At 33.4% G+C, this 20,047-nt stretch overlaps 1 protein-coding gene across 11 annotated transcripts; it reads right to left on the reverse strand.

Annotated features, from left to right (window-relative positions):
- Window positions 1-8,632: 8,632 nt before the first annotated feature.
- On the reverse strand, window positions 8,633-18,057 carry LOC18441905 (Alg9-like mannosyltransferase family). Of its 11 annotated transcripts, none has more exons than XM_020671975.2 (10): window positions 17,736-18,057; window positions 16,818-17,091; window positions 16,505-16,622; window positions 13,601-13,705; window positions 13,209-13,495; window positions 12,276-12,557; window positions 11,953-12,163; window positions 10,582-10,733; window positions 9,362-9,524; window positions 8,633-9,251 (listed from the first exon to the last, which is right to left on the reverse strand). In XM_020671975.2, the coding sequence occupies exons 2-10, from the start codon at window positions 17,027-17,029 to the stop codon at window positions 9,168-9,170; spliced, it is 1,614 nt and encodes a 537-aa protein (XP_020527634.1). In that variant the 5' UTR covers window positions 17,030-17,091; window positions 17,736-18,057; the 3' UTR covers window positions 8,633-9,167. The 11 variants fall into 11 exon arrangements, 8 of the variants coding, with proteins under 8 accessions (XP_020527634.1, XP_088725065.1, XP_020527636.1 ...); XM_088868939.1 differs by having other exon boundaries at window positions 16,818-17,054; window positions 17,736-17,927; XM_020671977.2 differs by having other exon boundaries at window positions 13,209-13,483; window positions 17,736-17,835.
- Between the last annotated feature and the right edge of the window lie 1,990 nt (window positions 18,058-20,047).

A 20,047-nucleotide genomic window follows, 5' to 3' on the forward strand; every position in this document is an offset into this window, starting at 1 on the left:
TGGCAACTGGCTCTCCAGTGTCCACTCATGCTCCATAGCCATCATATTTCTCCCAATTATATATGAGAAATATAATGTAGAGCAACTTAGGCTTCATGTGCAAACAAATTATTGTATTTTTGGAATGTAAAATGTTGTTTCAAATAATATATTTCAAAAACATAGCCGCTATGAAAGGTTATTCTGGGACAAGTAGTGGGTTTTAGCCCCATATTGATGAGGATCTAATCGTAGTAGCATATTCTCTTCATTTGTGTTCATGGAATCAAGGGAGAGAAGGTCTATTCAGAGCATACTGAGTGCATGGGCAAGTGCACAGGTGTAAAAAGTACTTGAGGTGCGTTTTGCACTTTACATACTCTTATAAGCACCCTTGACGCACCATAGGTGCTGGTCAAGTTTGCGGTCAGTCACACCAATAAGGACGTGGTGCGCTAGGGCTGTTCAAACATTGTTGAAAGACTCAGTAATGCGAGTCGCAACGGTGCAATTCAAATATGCAGTTAGCCACACTAATTAAGAAGTGGTGCGCTAGGGCCGTTCAAACATTGTCTAAGACTCAGTATTGCAGTTGCATGACCGAAGTAGTTCACCGGAGTGCAAGTTGGGCAGACCGAAGCCGACTGTACTGATGCACAATGATTGATGATTGTAAGTCGAACACAGAGCTTGGTGAAGGTTGTTTTGTGACTACTACCAAACACTTGCTTGGTGCAGCTTGTGTGACAGAAGTGAGCCATCAGAGTTTAATAGTTAATGTGAACAACTGTAACTGTTGGGTATCCAGTTGCATATGAGTTTTTAACTGATTAAGTCTTTTTAAGACTATTTATCAAGAGAGAGTTGCAACTGTTCACTTTTCGGATACATTGAATGATGACATTAGGTGAACTTGAAAGGCATTTTATATATGAGATTATAGACAATGTTGCCATTTACTTTTGCTATAAGGAGGTCACAATTATTTATAATCACATGATGTATAATTTGACAGCTTCGGTGCGTTACAAAATTCAAAAAAATTTATTTTGATCTTTGAGCTTTGTCAAATGCAACTGCCCAATTTTACACGTAATGGTCAATAATTATAGCCAACTTATACCAAAGGTGAATGGTCTCATTGTATATTTTTCTTTTATATTGTGGATTGAATCTCTCAATTTCATGCACATTTTTTTTTTCATATTTATGTCTCTTTTGTTCGCTTTTTCATATTCTCGTATTTGAATATGCAAAATAAGTACTTGATCTTTTATTGTGTTGTTACCGGAGTACAAATTTACTTAAAGATGCTTAACGTTTATCAATAGAGGCAAATATTGTTTTGAAAAAATATTTATTAAGTCCATCAAAACAAGAATATCTCTTGTTCTCAAGGTGTTTATTAACTTATTTCATTTACTTTTTTTACCCTTTGACCCACAAATTACTACCTTAATTCTAGCACAGCCTAATCCGTGTTTTCTCTCCATCTCTCTACTAGGTTCCACTACCAATCTTTTTCCTTTTAGCCTGTCAATCGAGCTTAGGCTCAAGTGGTTAGCAGTTTGACTTTAGCAACACTACATGCGTCATAAAATTCAAAAAAAAAAATTGAACTTCAAATTTAGTCAATGAAACTCTGACAACTATCAAATTTGAATCTGACAGACATGAGTGATTCTAACCTCCTTGTACAAAAAAATAGGCAGTTTGACTTTAGCAACACTACATGCGTCATAAAATTCAAAAAAAAAAATTGAACTTCAAATTTAGTCAATGAAACTCTGACAACTATCAAATTTGAATCTGACAGACATGAGTGATTCTAACCTCCTTGTACAAAAAAATAGATAGTCCCTTTATATGCTTTTCCTTACAATTATTGTACTAAATCAGCTAGATATCTACCTAAAGTCGCCTCTTGGTTCACTTGGGGATCACCCTAAAGTCCCCAACACCACATAAATGGTGGAGTTAGGATTTTAGACTATATTTGCAATGAAAGTTACCTCTTGGTTCACTTGGGGATCACCCTAGAGACCCCAACACCACATAAATGGTGGAGTTAGGGTTTTAGACTATATTTGCAATGAAAGTTACCTCTTGGTTCACTTGGGGATCACCCTAAAGACCCCAACACCACATAAATGGTGGAGTTAGGATTTTAGACTGTGTGCAATTTGCAGCACAGTGACAAACTATTTTCTTTTTTCAGTATATGCTTTTACATACCACTTTCTACTATATTGAACTCATTCAAATCAGTTAGACACACTGGTCTGTTCTTTAAACCAGTGTTTGAAATGCTAAGGGCGTATGTGAGCTTTAAATTTATTTTCCCGAAATTTCTCTTTTCTCCATATTTGGCAAGAAGAAAAAAAAAGTGCAAAACACTGTTGTCTTGCTAAGGTACTTTTTGAGCATTTATTTCTAATAAGTAAAGCCTCACCTCATAACTCATCGAAAATTATAGTTCCAGCCTTGAAAGCCCATTGCATTGATCATCTCATCATGAATATTATGGTTGTGAAAAAAAATTAGGATTTTAAGCTCTAAAAATAATGTATATTGTAACAAATTATCTAGAACATCTATGTCACCCTAAAAAAATGTGTTTATATATCTACAAGATCTATACTATTTTTTAAGTTTCAAATCGTATTGCCGGTGTTGGAAATTGATTTAGATCCATAATGGAGATTTTCATTACCGAAAGTGCTTTTCATTCAAGGATTTGAGGTGTGATTTTATTTTATTTTCATAACGCCTAGACAAATTTCGACCTTCTAAAAAAAAGAAAACATTGACCTTTTTTTTTTTTTGGTAAGTGAAAACACTGTATTTGACAAGTAAATGAAATTGAATCCCAAGGAATATCCTAGATATGAAAAATAATTATTATTACTTACTGGGATTGTATACAATGAGACTATTTACCTTTGGGAACAGTTTATATAGAGTTGATGCTGTAAACAATCAAATTAGAGCCTACCTCAAAAATTTCACTAGAAGATGTTGTTTTGATGCCCAAATATACTCAAATTGATCATCTTGACATCAAGATGCATGGACATGAGAAAAAAATGGATTTCAAGTTTTGGAAGTAGTGTATTTTGAAACTCACTTTTGGACCGTCGATTTTTAATATTTTCAAGTTTTCATAGATCTGTCATCTATACTATTTTTGGAGCTTTAAACTTTATAAATAAGGATTAAAATATATTTTAAGGTTATCGCAAAGATTTTCAATATTGAAACTACATTTCTCGACACTACTTGAAGGTGGCCTCTAATTTGATTGTTTAGAGCCTAAACTCTATACAAATCCCACCCTTTACTTTTGGTACAGCGAGGTCACAATTACTTACAACCATCCATGTGAAATCTGATAGCTTGGGTGTGTCACAAAGTTCGAGAAAATTTCTTTTGAACTTGGAGCTTGGTCAATGAAATAAATACAGCAACCCAATTTCACATCTAATGGTCAACATTAATTGTAACCACCTTGTTCAAAAGGTAAATGGTCTCATTGTATATTCCCTTACTAGGAGGAAACTTCTATCCTGGTATATAATTTTGATGTAAAATATTTTTAGGATTATCTCAAAATCTATTTTATATCTAATTATAAAATTTTAAATTCTAAAATTGATTAAAATCAAGTACATCTATAAAGATATGAAAATCTTGAAAATGGACGGTGTAGATAATATGTTGTAGGATGCATTATTTCTGAGACTCAAGATCTTTCTATTTTTCATAGTTATACATCTCTGTATCGAGATGCTCAATCATATGGTTTTTCTACATTAAAACAACCTTTTCCATTGGATTTTTTAGGTGCATCCGTAGGTCAACATTATAAAGCTGCAACCTTATATAAACTTTTTCCAAATATTATTAGGAGGAAACTTTTAAAAGAAAATACATTCCCAAAACATATACCTGCCCTTGTAGCGTGCATTTGCATCTCTACTCTAAATTTACTTTTATTTTACTCTAATTCTTACCCATGCAAATGGGGGCAATTGGTCCTTACCTTTAAACTATGCTTTCGACTCTCCAGACTTAGAAATTGGAATTTCATCTTTCTAAATTTAGAAAATGGAAATGTATTTTTTATAAAACTTAGAAGTTTAAACTTATCTTTCTAGGAGAAATCGGAATTTATCTTTCCCACTTAGAAATTGAAAATTGATCTTTCCAAAACTTAGAAGTTGGAACTTCTCTTTCTAGGAGTGGAACCATTGGTCTCTCTCACTCTTAAGCATGGGACAGATTCTTGTGACCTAACTTTTCCACAGCATGCGCTGCGGTGCACGTGCACGTGCACGTGGCACGTGGCACATTCACATGAGAGAATAATTGTCCAACCTTCCCTTCTTTCTCTTTCAATAGGTGTGGACAAGTGATTCATTTCATTCAAAAAACAGAACTTGCATTCGCAAAAAAAAATGACTCCCAAGTTTCTCTCTCTACCCTCATGTCATAAAACTCTCTCTCCCTCTACCCAATTAGCAATGTGGACACATAGATACTTAGGGCTACGAATTTACCCGGATCCGAAATTTGAATTTCGGACCCTAGGTATAGATTTAAAAATTTAGATATGACGGGTCGGATCTGGATCCAATAATAATTCGGATCGGTCTACATACAGGCAATATGATCTGGATACACATATGATATATGGGATTTTTTGTTGTATATTATTTGATACACATAAATAATACAAAATAATTTTTTAGATCCGACCAATCGAATCCGGATTTCCCATATATACTTTTTGAATCCGATTTCAAATCCCGATGGATTCAAACCCAATCCAACACATTCTCAACCCTACATATACTACGCTCCCTCGGATTCTCGGAAGCATAGTTTACTTAAACTCCCAAGGTTAGAGACCTATTTGGGAGGTTTTTTTCAATTTGAAATTTTGAGAACCACTTAAGAATTATTAAATTATTATTTATTATCAAAAAAAAAAAAAGATTTGAGTTTTCTTACACCTAGATCTCACCATCTGAAAATTGGTGGTGAACAGATGGCCCTAAAATTAATTCTAGGTGGGGTTTTACCTAGGGATTTACTACCACACGAGTAAAATATCTTTTGGCATATTAGCAACAATAAAGTTTGAGAGCATAGATAGTTTGGCGAATGTGTGTTTGCATGCTTTTTCTACTAAGGGAAAATCTTGGATCCAAAGACGCATATAAATTTTAGAATTGAAAAGGCTGAGAGTGAGTTGAGAATAATGTAGACTTGTACAAGTAGCTGGACCGTAATTAATATATGAGAAAGTTGTTGGCTCAAACCTATTCGACTTGCTAATGATCCGATGGCTGGACACACATATGAAGATTTATGAAGCAGTGTGCCTTTGATTAGTGTAACTTTTCAATTGTATCTCATTACAAAGACCTCTGGGATGACTTTAAAGTTTAAACAGTGAAATTTGGGTGGTTTCCTCTTCGTGAGCATCTGGGACTGATTCGTGTTTTCTTTATTTTTTTTACCTATTTACGATGTAATTTGAAACTCGTAATAAATGGTCCAGATTACACTTTGGTTAGGGTTATGACTATAAATAGGCTATGAAATAAGGATGAGATCAGTTCATTTCTTAAGGTATTCTTGGTTTATCCATAGGTTTGGTTATAGAACTTGGCTTGTAAATTTTATTGTCTTCCTTTCATCATTCTTCCATTCTCAGGGTATATGTATTTAGAGATGCCTAAAGTGATTGATAACTTGTACTTGGGAAGAGTGTCGAACACTCTTGTTGTGAAAAAGATCATTATTATCATAGTTTTTATCAATTAATTGTTGTGGAATATATATATAACAAATAATTGTTGTGGAATATATATATATATATATATATATATATATATATATATATATATATATATATGAGACCCTCTCACACTTATGTGTAGGACCTCAAATGATCACCATTAAATTTGACACAAATCTCTAGAAAAGTTATCACATAGGTGTGGGACTTAACTTTTATAGAGATCGGTGTCAAGTTTAATGGTAATCTTTTAGGGTCCTATATTCATAGGTGTGGGAGGGTCTCATTCATATATATATATATATATATATATATATATATATATATAAAGGATCTTGTCAACCTACGGGCTGACAACTACAGTGTCAGCCAATGGTCTAGATTGAATTTGGGTCCGATCCAAAGGTCACGACCTCATTTCGTGCTTGAATTTTCAATTTTTTTATACATATCCAAATCACTTGAAATTCTGAACGTCTATTACTAAAAAAAAAAAAAGGATAATTTAATAAAAATATTTAAAAAATAATTTGTAAAATATAAATTTACCAAAATACCTCCAAAAAATTTATGGGTTATTTTTGTCCATTTATATTTTATGAATTATTTTTTTAATATTTTTATTAGGGGCATCTTGATGAGAAGAATAAAAGTCTAAAATTTTAAATGATTTGAATTTGTAAAAAAAATAAAAATTCAAATAGAAAATAAAGTTGTGATCGTCAGATCAACTCAAATTCAATTCATATATATATATATATATATATATATATATATATATATATATATATGGTAAAAAGTTTATATAAGGTTGCAACCTTAAAACGTAGAACTACAAATGTACCTTAAAAATCCATCAAAAAAAGTTATTTCAATGTTGAAAAACCCTTTAATTGATCATCTCGACATCGGGATGTATGGATATGAAAAAACGCAAAAATTAAGTTCATGTAGAACTACAGACGCACCTTAAAAATCTATCAACAAAAGTTTAATTGATCATCTCGACATCGAGAACTATGAAACTGAAAAAAAAAAAAAAAAAAATTAAGTTCCATAAATAATGCATCTTCCAACACATTATCTAAACCGTAAATTTTCAAGATTTTCATATGTTTATAGATCTACTTGATTTTAACCATATATAGAGTTTAAAATTTTATAATTAGATATGAAAATAGATTTTGAGATAATCCTGAGAAGTTTTTAAACCAAAATTACATGTTATGTTAAAATTTGGAGGTGCACCTTAATTAGATTGTTTAATGTTACAACCTTATAGAAACCCCACCGTTGTTTGGTAGTGTTTCATTTTTTTTTTTTTACTAATTGGATCTGAAATTTAGAACGTGTATACATCTTAATGAGACGCACTTAATAAAAATATGAAAATAATATTTCGTAAAATATAAATTGGCCAAAATACCCCCATTAATTTTAGGGGGTATTTTGGTCAATTTATATTTTGTGAAATTTTTTTTTCATATTTTTATTATATGCGCTTCACTAAGATGTACACATGCTACAAATTTCAGATCATTTTGATTAGTAAAAAAAATAAAAAATAAAACACTACCGGACAACTGTGGCCGTGCGATGAAGTTTGGATGATGCAAAATCACTGTTCATTTTCGCCTATAGGCATTTTGTAGTATCTTCTCATATATATATATATATATATATATAGAGGGTGAGGTTTGTATAGAGCCTAGGCTCTAAACAATCAATTAGTGCCTACGTCAAATAATATAAAGAAATGTGGTTTTAATGTTAGAAATCTTTGTGATAGCCTTAAAATATATTTTCATATTTATTTATAAAATTTAAAGCTTAAAAAATAGTGTAGATCGAGATATCTATGAAAATTTACGGGAAAAAATGCGTAACAAAATACACTATTTCCAAAACTTGCAATTTTTTTTTTCTCATGTCCGTACATCTTGATGTCAAGATGATCAATTTAAAGATATTTGGGCATCAAAACAACTTCTTCTAGTGAAATTTTTGAGGTAGGCTTTTAGAGCCTCGGCTCTATATAAACGTTTCCCATATATATATATATAGAGAGAGAGAGAAGCCTTACAAATAAAGGACATAACCGCTGAGAAAAAACTACAACACTGTACTAAGAGAAGTAATGCGATAGTTTTGATAGTTCAAATGAAAGGAAAGAGAAACAAAAGAAAAAGAAAAAAAAAAAGGGCTTGATAAGTATGTGCATGACAATAGGTTTGGCTAAGAGAAAATTTAAAATAATAATAGTTATATTAATAATAGTAATAATAATAACAATTTGGCAAGTTATTTGGTTTATTGAGTGTTATGTAGCATACTGGTTTAAATTTCAGCCAAAGTACATTAACTTCCATTCAATGATCCAATTTTGCAGTCCTATCTAAATTTGTCAACATCATATCAAGTTCTTAAACAATAGAGTAGTTTTTAGATTTAGAGAATTTGAGATCATCTAAAAATCTCTTGGCACTTAATTAAGTAGCCATACAAAATTAACCTCCAGAAAATTTATTCTTTTCTTTTCAAATAGGGAAAATATTGTATGCCCCCCCAAATTTTTTTATTTATTTCGCTTTGGCCTCTCAATTTTTTTCTTTAAGGCGCATCATATTTCCCTAAAAAACTATCGAAGGATTTCCCTCTCCTCCTTTCTCACCTATTTTACAAAAAAATTTGACATCAGCAATTACATAAGGATATCCTCCAACATTCCATTTTCACCTCATGTGGTATAACAGTAATTTTTTCTAATGCAAAACCTAGGAGAAAAAACATTCAGAAAAGCAAAAGAGTAATCAGTTTAGCTAACAATGTGTGAGACTAAGCCAATCATTTTCCTGGGAATGATATTTAAAATTTCTGAGTAATAAATCATAGAGAACAAAAATGCTAGAATCATTAAAATGTCTCAAAACCTCATATGAACAAACCAAGGAGGTCCCAAGAATATCAAACCGTTCCCAAATGATTTGGGGCAATACATTAATCAGAGGGTTCGTAACAGGAGTACAAATATCATTAAATATTTCGATGGAAAATATGTTATCCAATAGATAACGGTAGCTGCTGAGGTATATTTAAACTTGAGCACTACTTCAGGCTATTTGGACGGGCCACTTGAAATTTTTCATTCCCTCTTACCCACTTATGTGGTACAGTGAAAAGGGAAATTTTGGTTCACACCAGCAATCAGAAGTCCTGATTCTCTGCTCTGCTTACTCGAAAAGGGCCACCATCTCTGCCCCACTTAATGAAGAAATCCTTTTTTTTCCCTATCTCAAGTGAGCAGGAGGAGACATGGGAATTTGTCAAATGGCCCATTTGAACTGGCCCTAAACTTGAAATTATCCATCTGGGCTGCCCTCAATCACTGGACTTCCCTTGCATAAATCAGGACAGATGCTTGGAGCTCTCGGTCAACTTTAAAATGTGCATGAAAGAGCCTCTTGATCTGTTAATTGATGATTGCAACACCAGTATGTAAAGGAACGGTGACTTTCATAACAGCCATGAAATTCTTAAAAAGGAACCAAAACTTAAGAAAAAACGAGGAATTAGTACCAGCCTGTAGGAATGTAACGATAGAATTGGAGCCAAATGCATCTCATGAGAATCGAAGAGCACCACATGACTTGGAGAAGATAAATTTCGAAGCAGGTTTGATGCGAAGCCAGCTGGGTCCGATGCAAATTGCTCTGACTCATCAACATACCCTTTCTCATTGCTGCAAAGAAGAATATATAGATTAGTTCACAACTTCCAATGGGAAAGCCTTACGAAATAGTTCTGGTCCTGGGGTTATAGAATTTGTTATGCGAACACACAAACCTGACATGACATATATGGCTAAGTTTCTAGTTAATTTATCAGACTCAAGATTCGACAAATATACTGTTTACATGTTCACTAGGACTTCCGTTGTTTTTACTATGGAAAATCCTGTGAAAGGAAAGGAAAGATGCCTTCATCATTGCAAAGAAAAATAAACATTCATTGACAGCATTCAGTGGGAAGCCCCTAGCCCTTCAAAATGGTTCAGATCCTGAGGTTTAGATTTTCATACACAAACGATCAAGTAGGCACTCATGCACACACACAAGCACACACACACACAAGCATGCACTCACACATGCATACACACATCTGAGATTTTCTATCCGACATATCCAAAACTCAAGGTTTAACAAAATTAAGCATTCGTCTTCACGAGGAGTTACTTCGAACATTAGTTTGACAGCAATGCTTATCTTCATATGCCTGAAAGCAATTATAGAAATTTACCACCACTTTTAGGAAGAAAGGAATTGATTTTCCTATATATGGCTTGTTACATTTCTCATTAAATATAAGATTTTTATTGAAAACGATACTTTCTATCCTTGACTTTGCCAAATGCATAATACGAGCAGCCAAGTGGCTACAATTTATGACCCCTTTTTTCCTCCTGTTTTTTTTTCCCTTCCTTTTTGATAGAATGCTCATATAGTTTCTTAATGCCTTCCAAATAACCATCTGCAAGGAGGAAGTAATTTTGTTCAGAATTCTCATATGGATCAGAAAATAAACGAGTGGTTACTTAACACAACATTCATATAGTGAAAAGCTGTGACGTATATTGCATGTAGGTGTCCAATGGTTGTATGTCAAAGATGATGACATACATGCAAGAGTCAAATCTCAACTAACTCTACAATAACAATCCAAAAGTAGTTAGGATATGCACTGCTGGATATAACAAAGTCAATCAGAGGATGATGTAAAAGGAGCTTGGCGATTCTCACCTAGGGGAACAGTCCAAAAAGTGCATGGGCAAATTATGGTGGAGTGTGGAGTAATAAGGTGTAGAATGGCATGGCATCAAGAAAATAGTGCTGGCAACCTTACCCTCCACTGCCTCCTTGGCTAAGAAGGCCATCACATCTTCGCTTCCTCTCTGACTACCACAAACCATACATTAAAACGCATAGGAAGTATCATTTACAATTATCTCTACTATAAAATGACATCAACCAGAGATCAATTATCTCGTCTCCATTAGCATCACCTCCCAGTTGAGCGGTGAAATTTTTGAGGTATATGACTACTGAAAAAAATCAAAATTGAAAATTATGGCCTGAAAAACTTAAACTCCATTATGGATGACTACCAGTCCATATTACTCCAGATATGAGGACACACTCTCACTCTTTCTCAAATTAGAACAGTGAACGTGATAGAAGGATAGATTAGTGAAGCAGGTTATTCCAAGGATTTTACTAAGTCCATTCAGTATAAAAAATTGTAAGATGTCCAGGCATTTTTTATATGATTGATGCTTTGTTTCCAGTCCTGATTCCCGAATGGAATAACCCTCCAATAGCAAATACTAGCTCACCCCCTAAGTTCACAATCCCTTTTTTTAATTTGTTTCCCCCCAAATATGGGGCTCAACCTAAAAACACTAGATACGCAAATTCAAAAGAAAAAAAAAAGGCACATCTAACCATAGACATATTAGTTCTCCAAATAGACAGCTAATCCTGCCACAATTCCTCTAATCACATAAAACCACATTTTAAGGGTCTTTTTTCCCAACCCTTTTCTCATGGGGACATTTTCTAGGGTCAACAGGATGTCTTGTGCAAAAATTGACCTAAAAAGGATACACCTAACATCAAGAAATTGGGGTGGAAAAATCGTACAGAAGTAGCCTATAAATTAATGTACTCTCTCTCTCTCTCTCCTTTCAGTTGTCAGGGTATCTAATCAAGTGTGAAAACTTCCATTATCAGGCATTTACCATGAATCAAGCAATCTGAGGCTTTTTAAAATATACACTGCGTTTCAAGAAAATTTGAACTGAAATCTATATGTTTTTTCAAAATAAATTTCTTATAGTTTGAGAGAGATACTTGCTTCAAAGATAAACAGCATTAGCAGTACAATTATCACATCAAGGAGCGGGAAGGTATCTCCCTCCCTCACACACACACACATGTGAGCGTGGGCGCACAAGCAAACCCAGAATCAAAGAAATAACAAACAAACAAACAGCAAACAGGTGATAGTTGAGATAAAACATTAGCATTATTAGACAGAAAAACAAGTAAATAACTAAGAAATAAACAGATATGAGTAAAATTCAATTGATGAAAATGAGTAACAGCAATCACCTGATGAACCAAGCTCATGTACAAGGCCATTGGTACATTTGTTAGAAGCAAGATGAAGACAACCACCTTCTGTATCAAAGGACCCCGAAGGCAGAAGGATTTTTGGGATTTGTCTTGAGATCTTTTTAATTTTGCATCGGAAGGAATTTCCATCACAGCTAATGTATATCCAGAGAAGATCAAAGCCAATGGTAGCACTGGCAACACAAACCTGTCATCACATCCAATAACAACCAACAAATTCCATGTTTCACTCTAAAGCAACTGTAAAGATATCTGAAACCATACATTCACAAAGTACATTTAAATAAAGTTGCACATACCTGAATTCTTTATGACCAAGGAAACTATAGAGTCCCAAAACCCATGCAATAAGGCCAGAAAGCTTCCATTCCTTCGACTTCCAAATTCCAATGGCTGAGAAAGGTAAGAAAGTGAACAACATTGCCAGGAAACCCTGTGTGAAGTACCAGTGCCACTTGTGTGTGCCGTAATAATCCCCACCAGAGGAAAGAAAATTAAACTTTAGAAAATTGAGTGGAACAAAGGTCCTCGCCCCATACATATACCAGTCCAGTAGATATGTGATCATGAGCACAAAACCCCTGCTACAATAAAAAAACATCAACCCAACAATACATATTGCCTCAGGAAACCAGGCATATATACACAAATGCCCATTGTAGATACCAAATCCAATGATAAAATTTCATCCATACACCTTGCAGGGTTATGGAAGAAAATTGAAACCAAGGTAAAAAAATCATCTAGGAATATAAAATGTACTGGTGACATGGCTTCCTTTAATTTATGAAGATCACAATACAATCATCCAATAAGGAGTATTGCAGATTGCTTAAAATCAGAAAGAATGAAGAAAATGGAGGCAATCCTTGTATTTCTTACAATAATATAGACAAATCTAAGGCCATATAAAGTTCAGGCCAACAACCAGAGCTTTCAAGTAAAATACAAAGGAGCATGTTTCCTGACAAAGTTGCAGTGTCAATTTTAACTTGAAAAAGTAGTTTAACCAACATATATGATAAGAAATTTCTTCAAATGCACAGGCTTGTACAATTTCCATTTAAAGGGCTTCAGCAGACAGAATGTGATCCCAAAACCACCATAGAACGACATCTCATTGTATTCTATGACAGGGTTATAAATAGATAGAAACAACCTTACATGTGTGGGCATATTACACAAGTGATATGAATGAAGAGGAAGATACTTTGGCTTGGTTAATTAATTACCCTATTGGAAAGACTTCAAGAAACAGGAATTTCACTTTGTCATGGGTCTCAAACAGATGCACAAGACCAAGATATAACCATAGAATACCACTTGTAGGCCGGATGGCACAAGCTACTGCTGCTATAATTAAAGCAAGCTTTCTTGAAGCCATTGCATCTTGCTGGCTATGACTATTGAAAGATGGCCAGTAGAATAGACCCATTATAGTTAACACTGTCTCGACGCTGTTGGATAAAGTCCTCGTGATACAGAAAAACATAAACCAGTTTGACAACTGACAAAACAGCTGAAAGTGAATTAAGTAAAACAAAGAATGCGAACAATAAAAACCAAGCAATGCAAATCAATCTGTTCAAATAAGTCACACCGTATCTTTACATAAAGAGGATACAGCCCACTGTGCAATCCTTTCACCAAATAAGCGACGTGAAAATCTGTATAAGTAAAGATCACCAATTGAAGAAAATATCGATTGGAAAAGTCTTGGAGCCTTCATCTACAAATAAACCACATAACAGTTAAATTAATATTGGCTTTATGGTGTTAAGCACAAGAACTCCATTTTTGAAAAACACATTTTTTTTCTATCAACAAAAGATATAATAACACATCAGCAGTTGAAAACTAGTACAATGCTTTTTTATAGTAGCTTAAATCTTTATTTAAATTACAATTTTGCTAGTCTTTAAACAAGTATAGCATAAAAATTATTGATTTCCATTGAGGAATTCTCAGAGTGGATAAGTGGGTTTGTAATTGTATCTTTGGAGAGCTTAGAGGAGATTGGAGGTGGGGCTTGAGGAATTTCCAGAGCTATGAATTGGGCTTCTGTCATTTTTTGTGAGGAAGGTTTGGTTTTATCATTTTTATAGAGAGAATTTCATTGTCGTCACTGTGGGTGCCATGAAAGGAGCTTGGAGTTTGGGCTTCCGAGTTTCTTTGAATTCTGCAGAGTTTACAACAATGTTTCTGTGAGACAAGGTAGGGCAAAGGGCAATTTTCTCCATCTTATAATGTGAATGGCCCAAAAACACCTTCTCGTATGAGACCCAAAATTATAACATAGAAGTGCATTTTCATTGTATCACTTCCACACGTCAAATGCGAAAGTGATATAGTAACGAGGAAGGATTTGCCTTCAAAAAACAACCTTCCCCCAAACAAACACGCCCTAAGCATAAAACAGTCCATGGGAGTGGGTTATCAAAGATCCCACTGAGTACGTCTACCATCATCAAGAAAAGGAATGGCAAGAATGGATCTCCTTATCTCAAGCCCAAGATGGCAAAGAAATACCCACAACACACACAATTGACGAGGATCAAAAGGGAGGCACTTGACATGCATCCATCTATCCACCTCCTCCAAAATCAAAACCCATCAACTACAAGACCAAGGAGGCCCCAATCTACATGATCATAGGCCTTTTACAGATTTAATTTGCAAACTAGACCTCGTTAGTATCTCCATTCAATGCAATGATTTACTATTAGGTTTCCATGCAAAAATTTTCAGCCCATGGTGAACCCTCCTGGTATAGTGACATAATTTGGTCAAGCACTTCCCTAAGTCTAGCTGCCCGAACCACATCAGAATTTTGCATGTACAGCCTACTGGGCTGATCAAAAGGGAGTCATTGAATTCCTCGCCATTCTTTTTCTCATAATTAATGTAATGAAGGTCGCATTCATCCCCTTGTGAATTATTTCTTTTAACTTCGCCAATGAAATCATCTATGATAACATCAAAGAAGATCTGAAAAATGCTAAAGGATATCCGTTAGCACCTGGAGCTCTATCCCACTCGAAATGGAAGATAGCTCGCTGTATTTTGTCCACCTCAAATGGTTACTCCATGTCTCATGCACTTAGTTCTGAGACTTAATGATAATTGATGTCACTTGTTTGTGGCCTTCTCGATCATATGGCTGTAAATAATCTTTTGGAATACTATATTGCAGCTTTGGAAACTTCATGGTAGCCTTCTACAGTTCTTCCTTCCAAATGGAAGCTTGTGATCATATCGATCCACCTCTTAATGTTCACTATTTTGTGAAAGAAGCCAGTATTCTGATCCCCTCTGGCAGCCACTTGATTCTTGACCTTTGTTTCCAAAAAATCTCCTCTTGCTTGAGAGTTTCTTGGAGGGGTATTCGTGCTTGTGTTCACGGTTCTATTCCGGTATCAACAAATGCCTTTCCTGTTCCAGTGGATCAAAGCTCCTAACCTCAGTTACCAATGAGATCTTTTTTGTCTCAAGTGTCCAAATTGTGACCGACTCCACCCCATTAGCTTTCTTTCATGAGCCGTAGTTTTCTAGAGAAATTAAAGCAGCCCACCGTTCAACCCAAAAGGGTGCCTACCACTCTTCAATCAGCATTCACAGGCTTTTGTCTTCAAGACGCAGTAACTTGAACAGGAAAGATCAAGGCCTTTGCTTTTGAGGAGCAAAGCAAAACATTAAAGAGACAAATGCAGTGCACGTTTAGCAACTGCTGAACATGGATAATAGAGAATACGATTAAAAAGAACAGCCAAAACACCTACACCAATGGTGCAACTAGCTGCCTTATAAGCAAAGAGAAGTTCATCATCATCATCATCATCATTGTTGAGTCTTATCCCAACAATTTGGGGTTGGTATACAAATCATATTCTACCATTATGCTCTATCAAGGGCCATACCCTCTGTCAGTATAGGAAATACACTAGCATGAGCATATAACATTGAATCGAGATTCATGATAGAGATGTGGCAAAAGTTTTATGCTGACTAATAACCCAAAACAACCCTCCTCCTTTCTCATCCGGGCTTGGGACCGGCAATGGTAGAGTTAAAGCAAGGGGAAGTTAAATATATTAGGAAAAAAAAGGAATTCAAGAGTGGCAAGAAACTAATCAGCAAAGGTTTAGTTTCTAACCAGTTGTTTAAACTAATATTCTCACAAAGTACTAACTATAACACTGTTCACGGTAAGCCACACACCCTCTTATTACTGAATAAACCAATGAAGAGTCTTTCATTTTTCATAAATAACAATGAAGAAAAAAATTTAAGAGTCAAGTGGCAGTTAATTACATGATAAACGTTTGAACCTCAACTATAGTTTTCACATCTAGATTTTGCATATAAGTAATTTATCATCATCAAATAAATATTCTCCATAAATTTAGAAACACAAAGATAATCCACAAAATGTGCCTCTAGAATAGCAATTGAATGCCATTTGGTCATTATTTAATGATACTAGATGACATGAAAAGAGGGCTAAATTTTTGTAATTCACAATCATTACCATAAACCATGGGCTGTCTAGTTTCAAGAATGCAAGGAGCTTATAAAGGACAGCAAACATCAGAGGATGAAGATAACTTCGAATCCCCTCCTTCCATTCCCACGTCAGGTGCCCGTATCTGATTTTCCAAGAACCAAAAACCAACAAAGAAGACAAAGAACCAAAAAAAACAAAAAAGAGATTACTTATTCAGTGCTATAAGCCCCTACTAGTTTCTATTAAAAATAAATAAAAGGCAAACAGACAAATAACATAGAAGTGAAAAAAAGGAATTAACGAATTTGTAATAGAGTTTTAAGGTTTCAGAGGTTACCCAAACACAATCCGATGAGCTACTTCAAGAGCTTGCCAGTGTTCATCGGGATTGAAGTAGGTCTGCACGAGCAAAGAATTCAATGCCCTAAAGCCCAGGCAGAAAAGGAAGACCTTCCTTGAAGAAGCGTAGAATGAAGATGTCTTTCGATGATCTTCATTAAAGTGGACTTTCTTCTCCTTTGATGAAAGGGAAGAACCTCTTCGCCTCATAATTGAAGTAGTAGTGTGGTTTTGCCTATGGCGCCATAAATTGTGATCAATGAGTATTTTCCCTACAAACAAAATTACTTTGAATAAACCAAAACAAATGAAGGTTAGGAAAGCCTTGCATCATTTTTTAATCACCATTGAAATAGGAAAGAAATTAATGGAGAAAACAGGTAGACGGCGAATAAACTGAGAAAACTAGGAGTACAGAGAGAGATGGAAAATAATTGCATCTTCGAGGCTCATGGGTGCCATGGAAGCACCGAAAAGACCGTGCCATTTTCAAAATGCCGTTTAATGCATATAAATTAGAATAAAATTTGAGGGAAAATATAATAAAAAATGAGGGAAAATAAAAGAAAAACAGGAATTCAATGAAAACTGATGAACAACTTCATCATGCAGTATTCAACAGAAATCAGATCACAAATAAAGTGATCAATATTACAATCAGGAGTTCAATGCAAATGCATTAATTCCTCAAAATAATCAAAAATTTCCTAGATTTGGTGTGATAATATTTCCCTTCGATAGTTATTATTCAAAATCTAGAACAGTCACAAATTACGAATCACCTAACTCACAACAAATAAAAAAGCGAGAGAAGAGAGAGACAGAGAGTATCAGGCAGTGAAGATTCAATTGACTACGATATCACAAATCAAACAATCTAAACTATGGGCTCTAAACAATCAAAAGTAAAACGCACCTTCAAATAGTGTCGAGTGGTTTCAATGCTGAAAAAGTGCAAATATTTGTAGTTATTTAATTAAAAAATTTAAAGCTTCAAAAATAAAAAATAACGTAGATCAAACAGATCTACGAAAAATTAGAAAATCTTGAAAATTGACGGATCAAAAATGGGTAACAAGATCTACTATTTTAAAATATTGAAACCTATGTTTTTATCGTGTCCATACATCTTGAAGTTAAAGATTATTAAATTTAAGATATTCGAGCATTAAAACAACCTCTTCCAATAAAATTTTTGAGGGGATTTCTAGTTAAATTTTTAGGGTGGGCTTTAATTTGATAGTGTTGAGCGAGCCTCCACTCTATATGTACTTCTTTCGAACTTAAAATATTTATGTATTTAACTATATTTTTTTAAAAAAATTTATATAAGTACGAGGCTGTAAACAATCAAATTATAGCACGCCTCAAAAATTTTACTAGAAGATGATGTTTTGATGCTTAAATATCCTGATCATCTCGACCTCAATATGCAAAGATATGAAAAAAAAAAAAAATTAAGTTTTGGAAATAGTACATCTTGTAATATATTTTTTTATTGTCAATTTTTATGTTTTTCAAGTTTTCATATAAATGCTCGGTCTCTACTATTTTTTTCGCTTTAAATGTTATAATTAAGTTTAAAAATATATTTTAAGGCTATCACGAGGATTTCTAGCACTGAGGTAGTATACATGCCCAAGCCATAAAAATGCTATTGTGATTCCAAATAGAGTTATATGCTTTTTTATGCTGGAAAATATATGTTACATCATGAACATTTGAAATTAGTGTTTTAGAGTTGGAAAACCTTCTAATTGATTTTCTCGTTCTTCTAATTGATTTTCTCGATCTCTATACGTATGAATATAAATAACAAAATGAAATTCAAGTTTTAAAAATAATACATCTTATAATAAATTATCTTAATCGTTTATTTTTAATATTTCAAATATTTATAAATCTGCTTTATTTAAACACTTTTTAGAAGTTTAAATTTTACAGCTACAGGTACACATTTGTTTTCAAGTCATCATAAGCTTTTTAACACCAGAACTAGAGTCGCGCCTTACTTGTATACCACACAATATCCAAACTTACGCTTTTATTATTTCCGTCTTTTGAGAAAGGGGTTAAGGTGAAGGAGTATGGATTTTTGGGCTCCTTCTTTTTGGGTGCCTTTTGTTATTGAAGAACAAAAAAAAATTAAAATTTTAAAGAGATAAACTATATCAAATTTTAAATAGAAAAAATATATTAAAATATTAGAGAGATAAACTATATCAAATTTTAGAGAGATAAAATATACAAATTTTTTAAAAGAGAAATAATATACAATTTTTTTAGAGATAAACTATCTCAAATTTAAAATTTTAGAGAGACCATATTAATTTTTTAGAGAGATAAACTATCTCAAATCTTAAATTAAAGAGATAAACTATAATAAATTTTAGAGAGAGGAACTATTTAATTTTTTTTAGAGAGAAATATCTCAAAACATTTAGAGAGAGATTATCTCAAAATTTAAGTCTGAGAGAGAGAGCATATTAAAATTTTTGATAAACTTATAGTTTTTTAATAAAATTATATTTTATGATAAACATGGGAAGTGTTTTTCTATTTTGCTTAATAAAAATATTTTTTGATCAAATTTTTTGTTCTACTATTCTTATTTTTTGATAAAATCAATGCACAACACTCTGATATGGATATCGTAGATACATATAAGAACAATAGAACAAATCAGTATATAGTGCGTTGATTTTTAGTTTTGTTGCATATCATGAGATGTACTTTTTGTGAAGTATGCCTTATTTAACTTGAGTAAAAAAATATTGTATTAATTATGCTTTTATCTAACTATATGGAAGAGGTCCTTTCCATTTCTTGTCTTAATTTGTTGGCATTTTTATTTGATTTTATAGCATCACACTACTTTTGTTATTTGCAAAACAGTGCATAAACTTTCCGTAGCATCACACTACTTTTGTTATTTGCAAAACAGTGCATAAACTTTCATTCCTAATGTGAGCGATTTTTATATGAAAAAAACTATAAAGTTTTCGATGTAAGATTTGAGATGAATGTTAATTCTTGGAAGAATATGTTACATGACAAAAATGTCTTCAAAAAATATTCTAAGATATTTTAATATATAGGACCATAGTATTCAAATATTATTTTATAAAAAGTGGTTTCAATTTTTTTTTGTAAGATAACTATATGTTATAAGATATTATACACTTAATATAAATATTTCCTTTTTTTTTTTTTTTTTTGAGGAGGTTT

The sequence above is a fragment of the Amborella trichopoda genome, chromosome 6, assembly GCF_054954075.1.
Source record: "Amborella trichopoda isolate Santa Cruz 75 chromosome 6, AtrichopodaSantaCruz75HAP2 v2.0, whole genome shotgun sequence".
NCBI classification, from domain to species: Eukaryota; Viridiplantae; Streptophyta; class Magnoliopsida; order Amborellales; family Amborellaceae; genus Amborella; species Amborella trichopoda.

Coding starts and splice junctions, on each gene's coding strand:
- LOC18441905 (XM_088868938.1), bottom strand. CDS start 17,029: ATGAGGCGAAGAGGTTCTTCCCTTTCATCAAAGGAGAAGAAAGTCCAC. Junction 16,623..16,817: donor GCTCATCGGATTGTGTTTGG/GTAACCTCTGAA, acceptor TTGGAAAATCAG/ATACGGGCACCTGACGTGGG. Junction 9,252..9,361: donor CGTTACATTCCTACAGGCTG/GTACTAATTCCT, acceptor ATCAATTAACAG/ATCAAGAGGCTCTTTCATGC.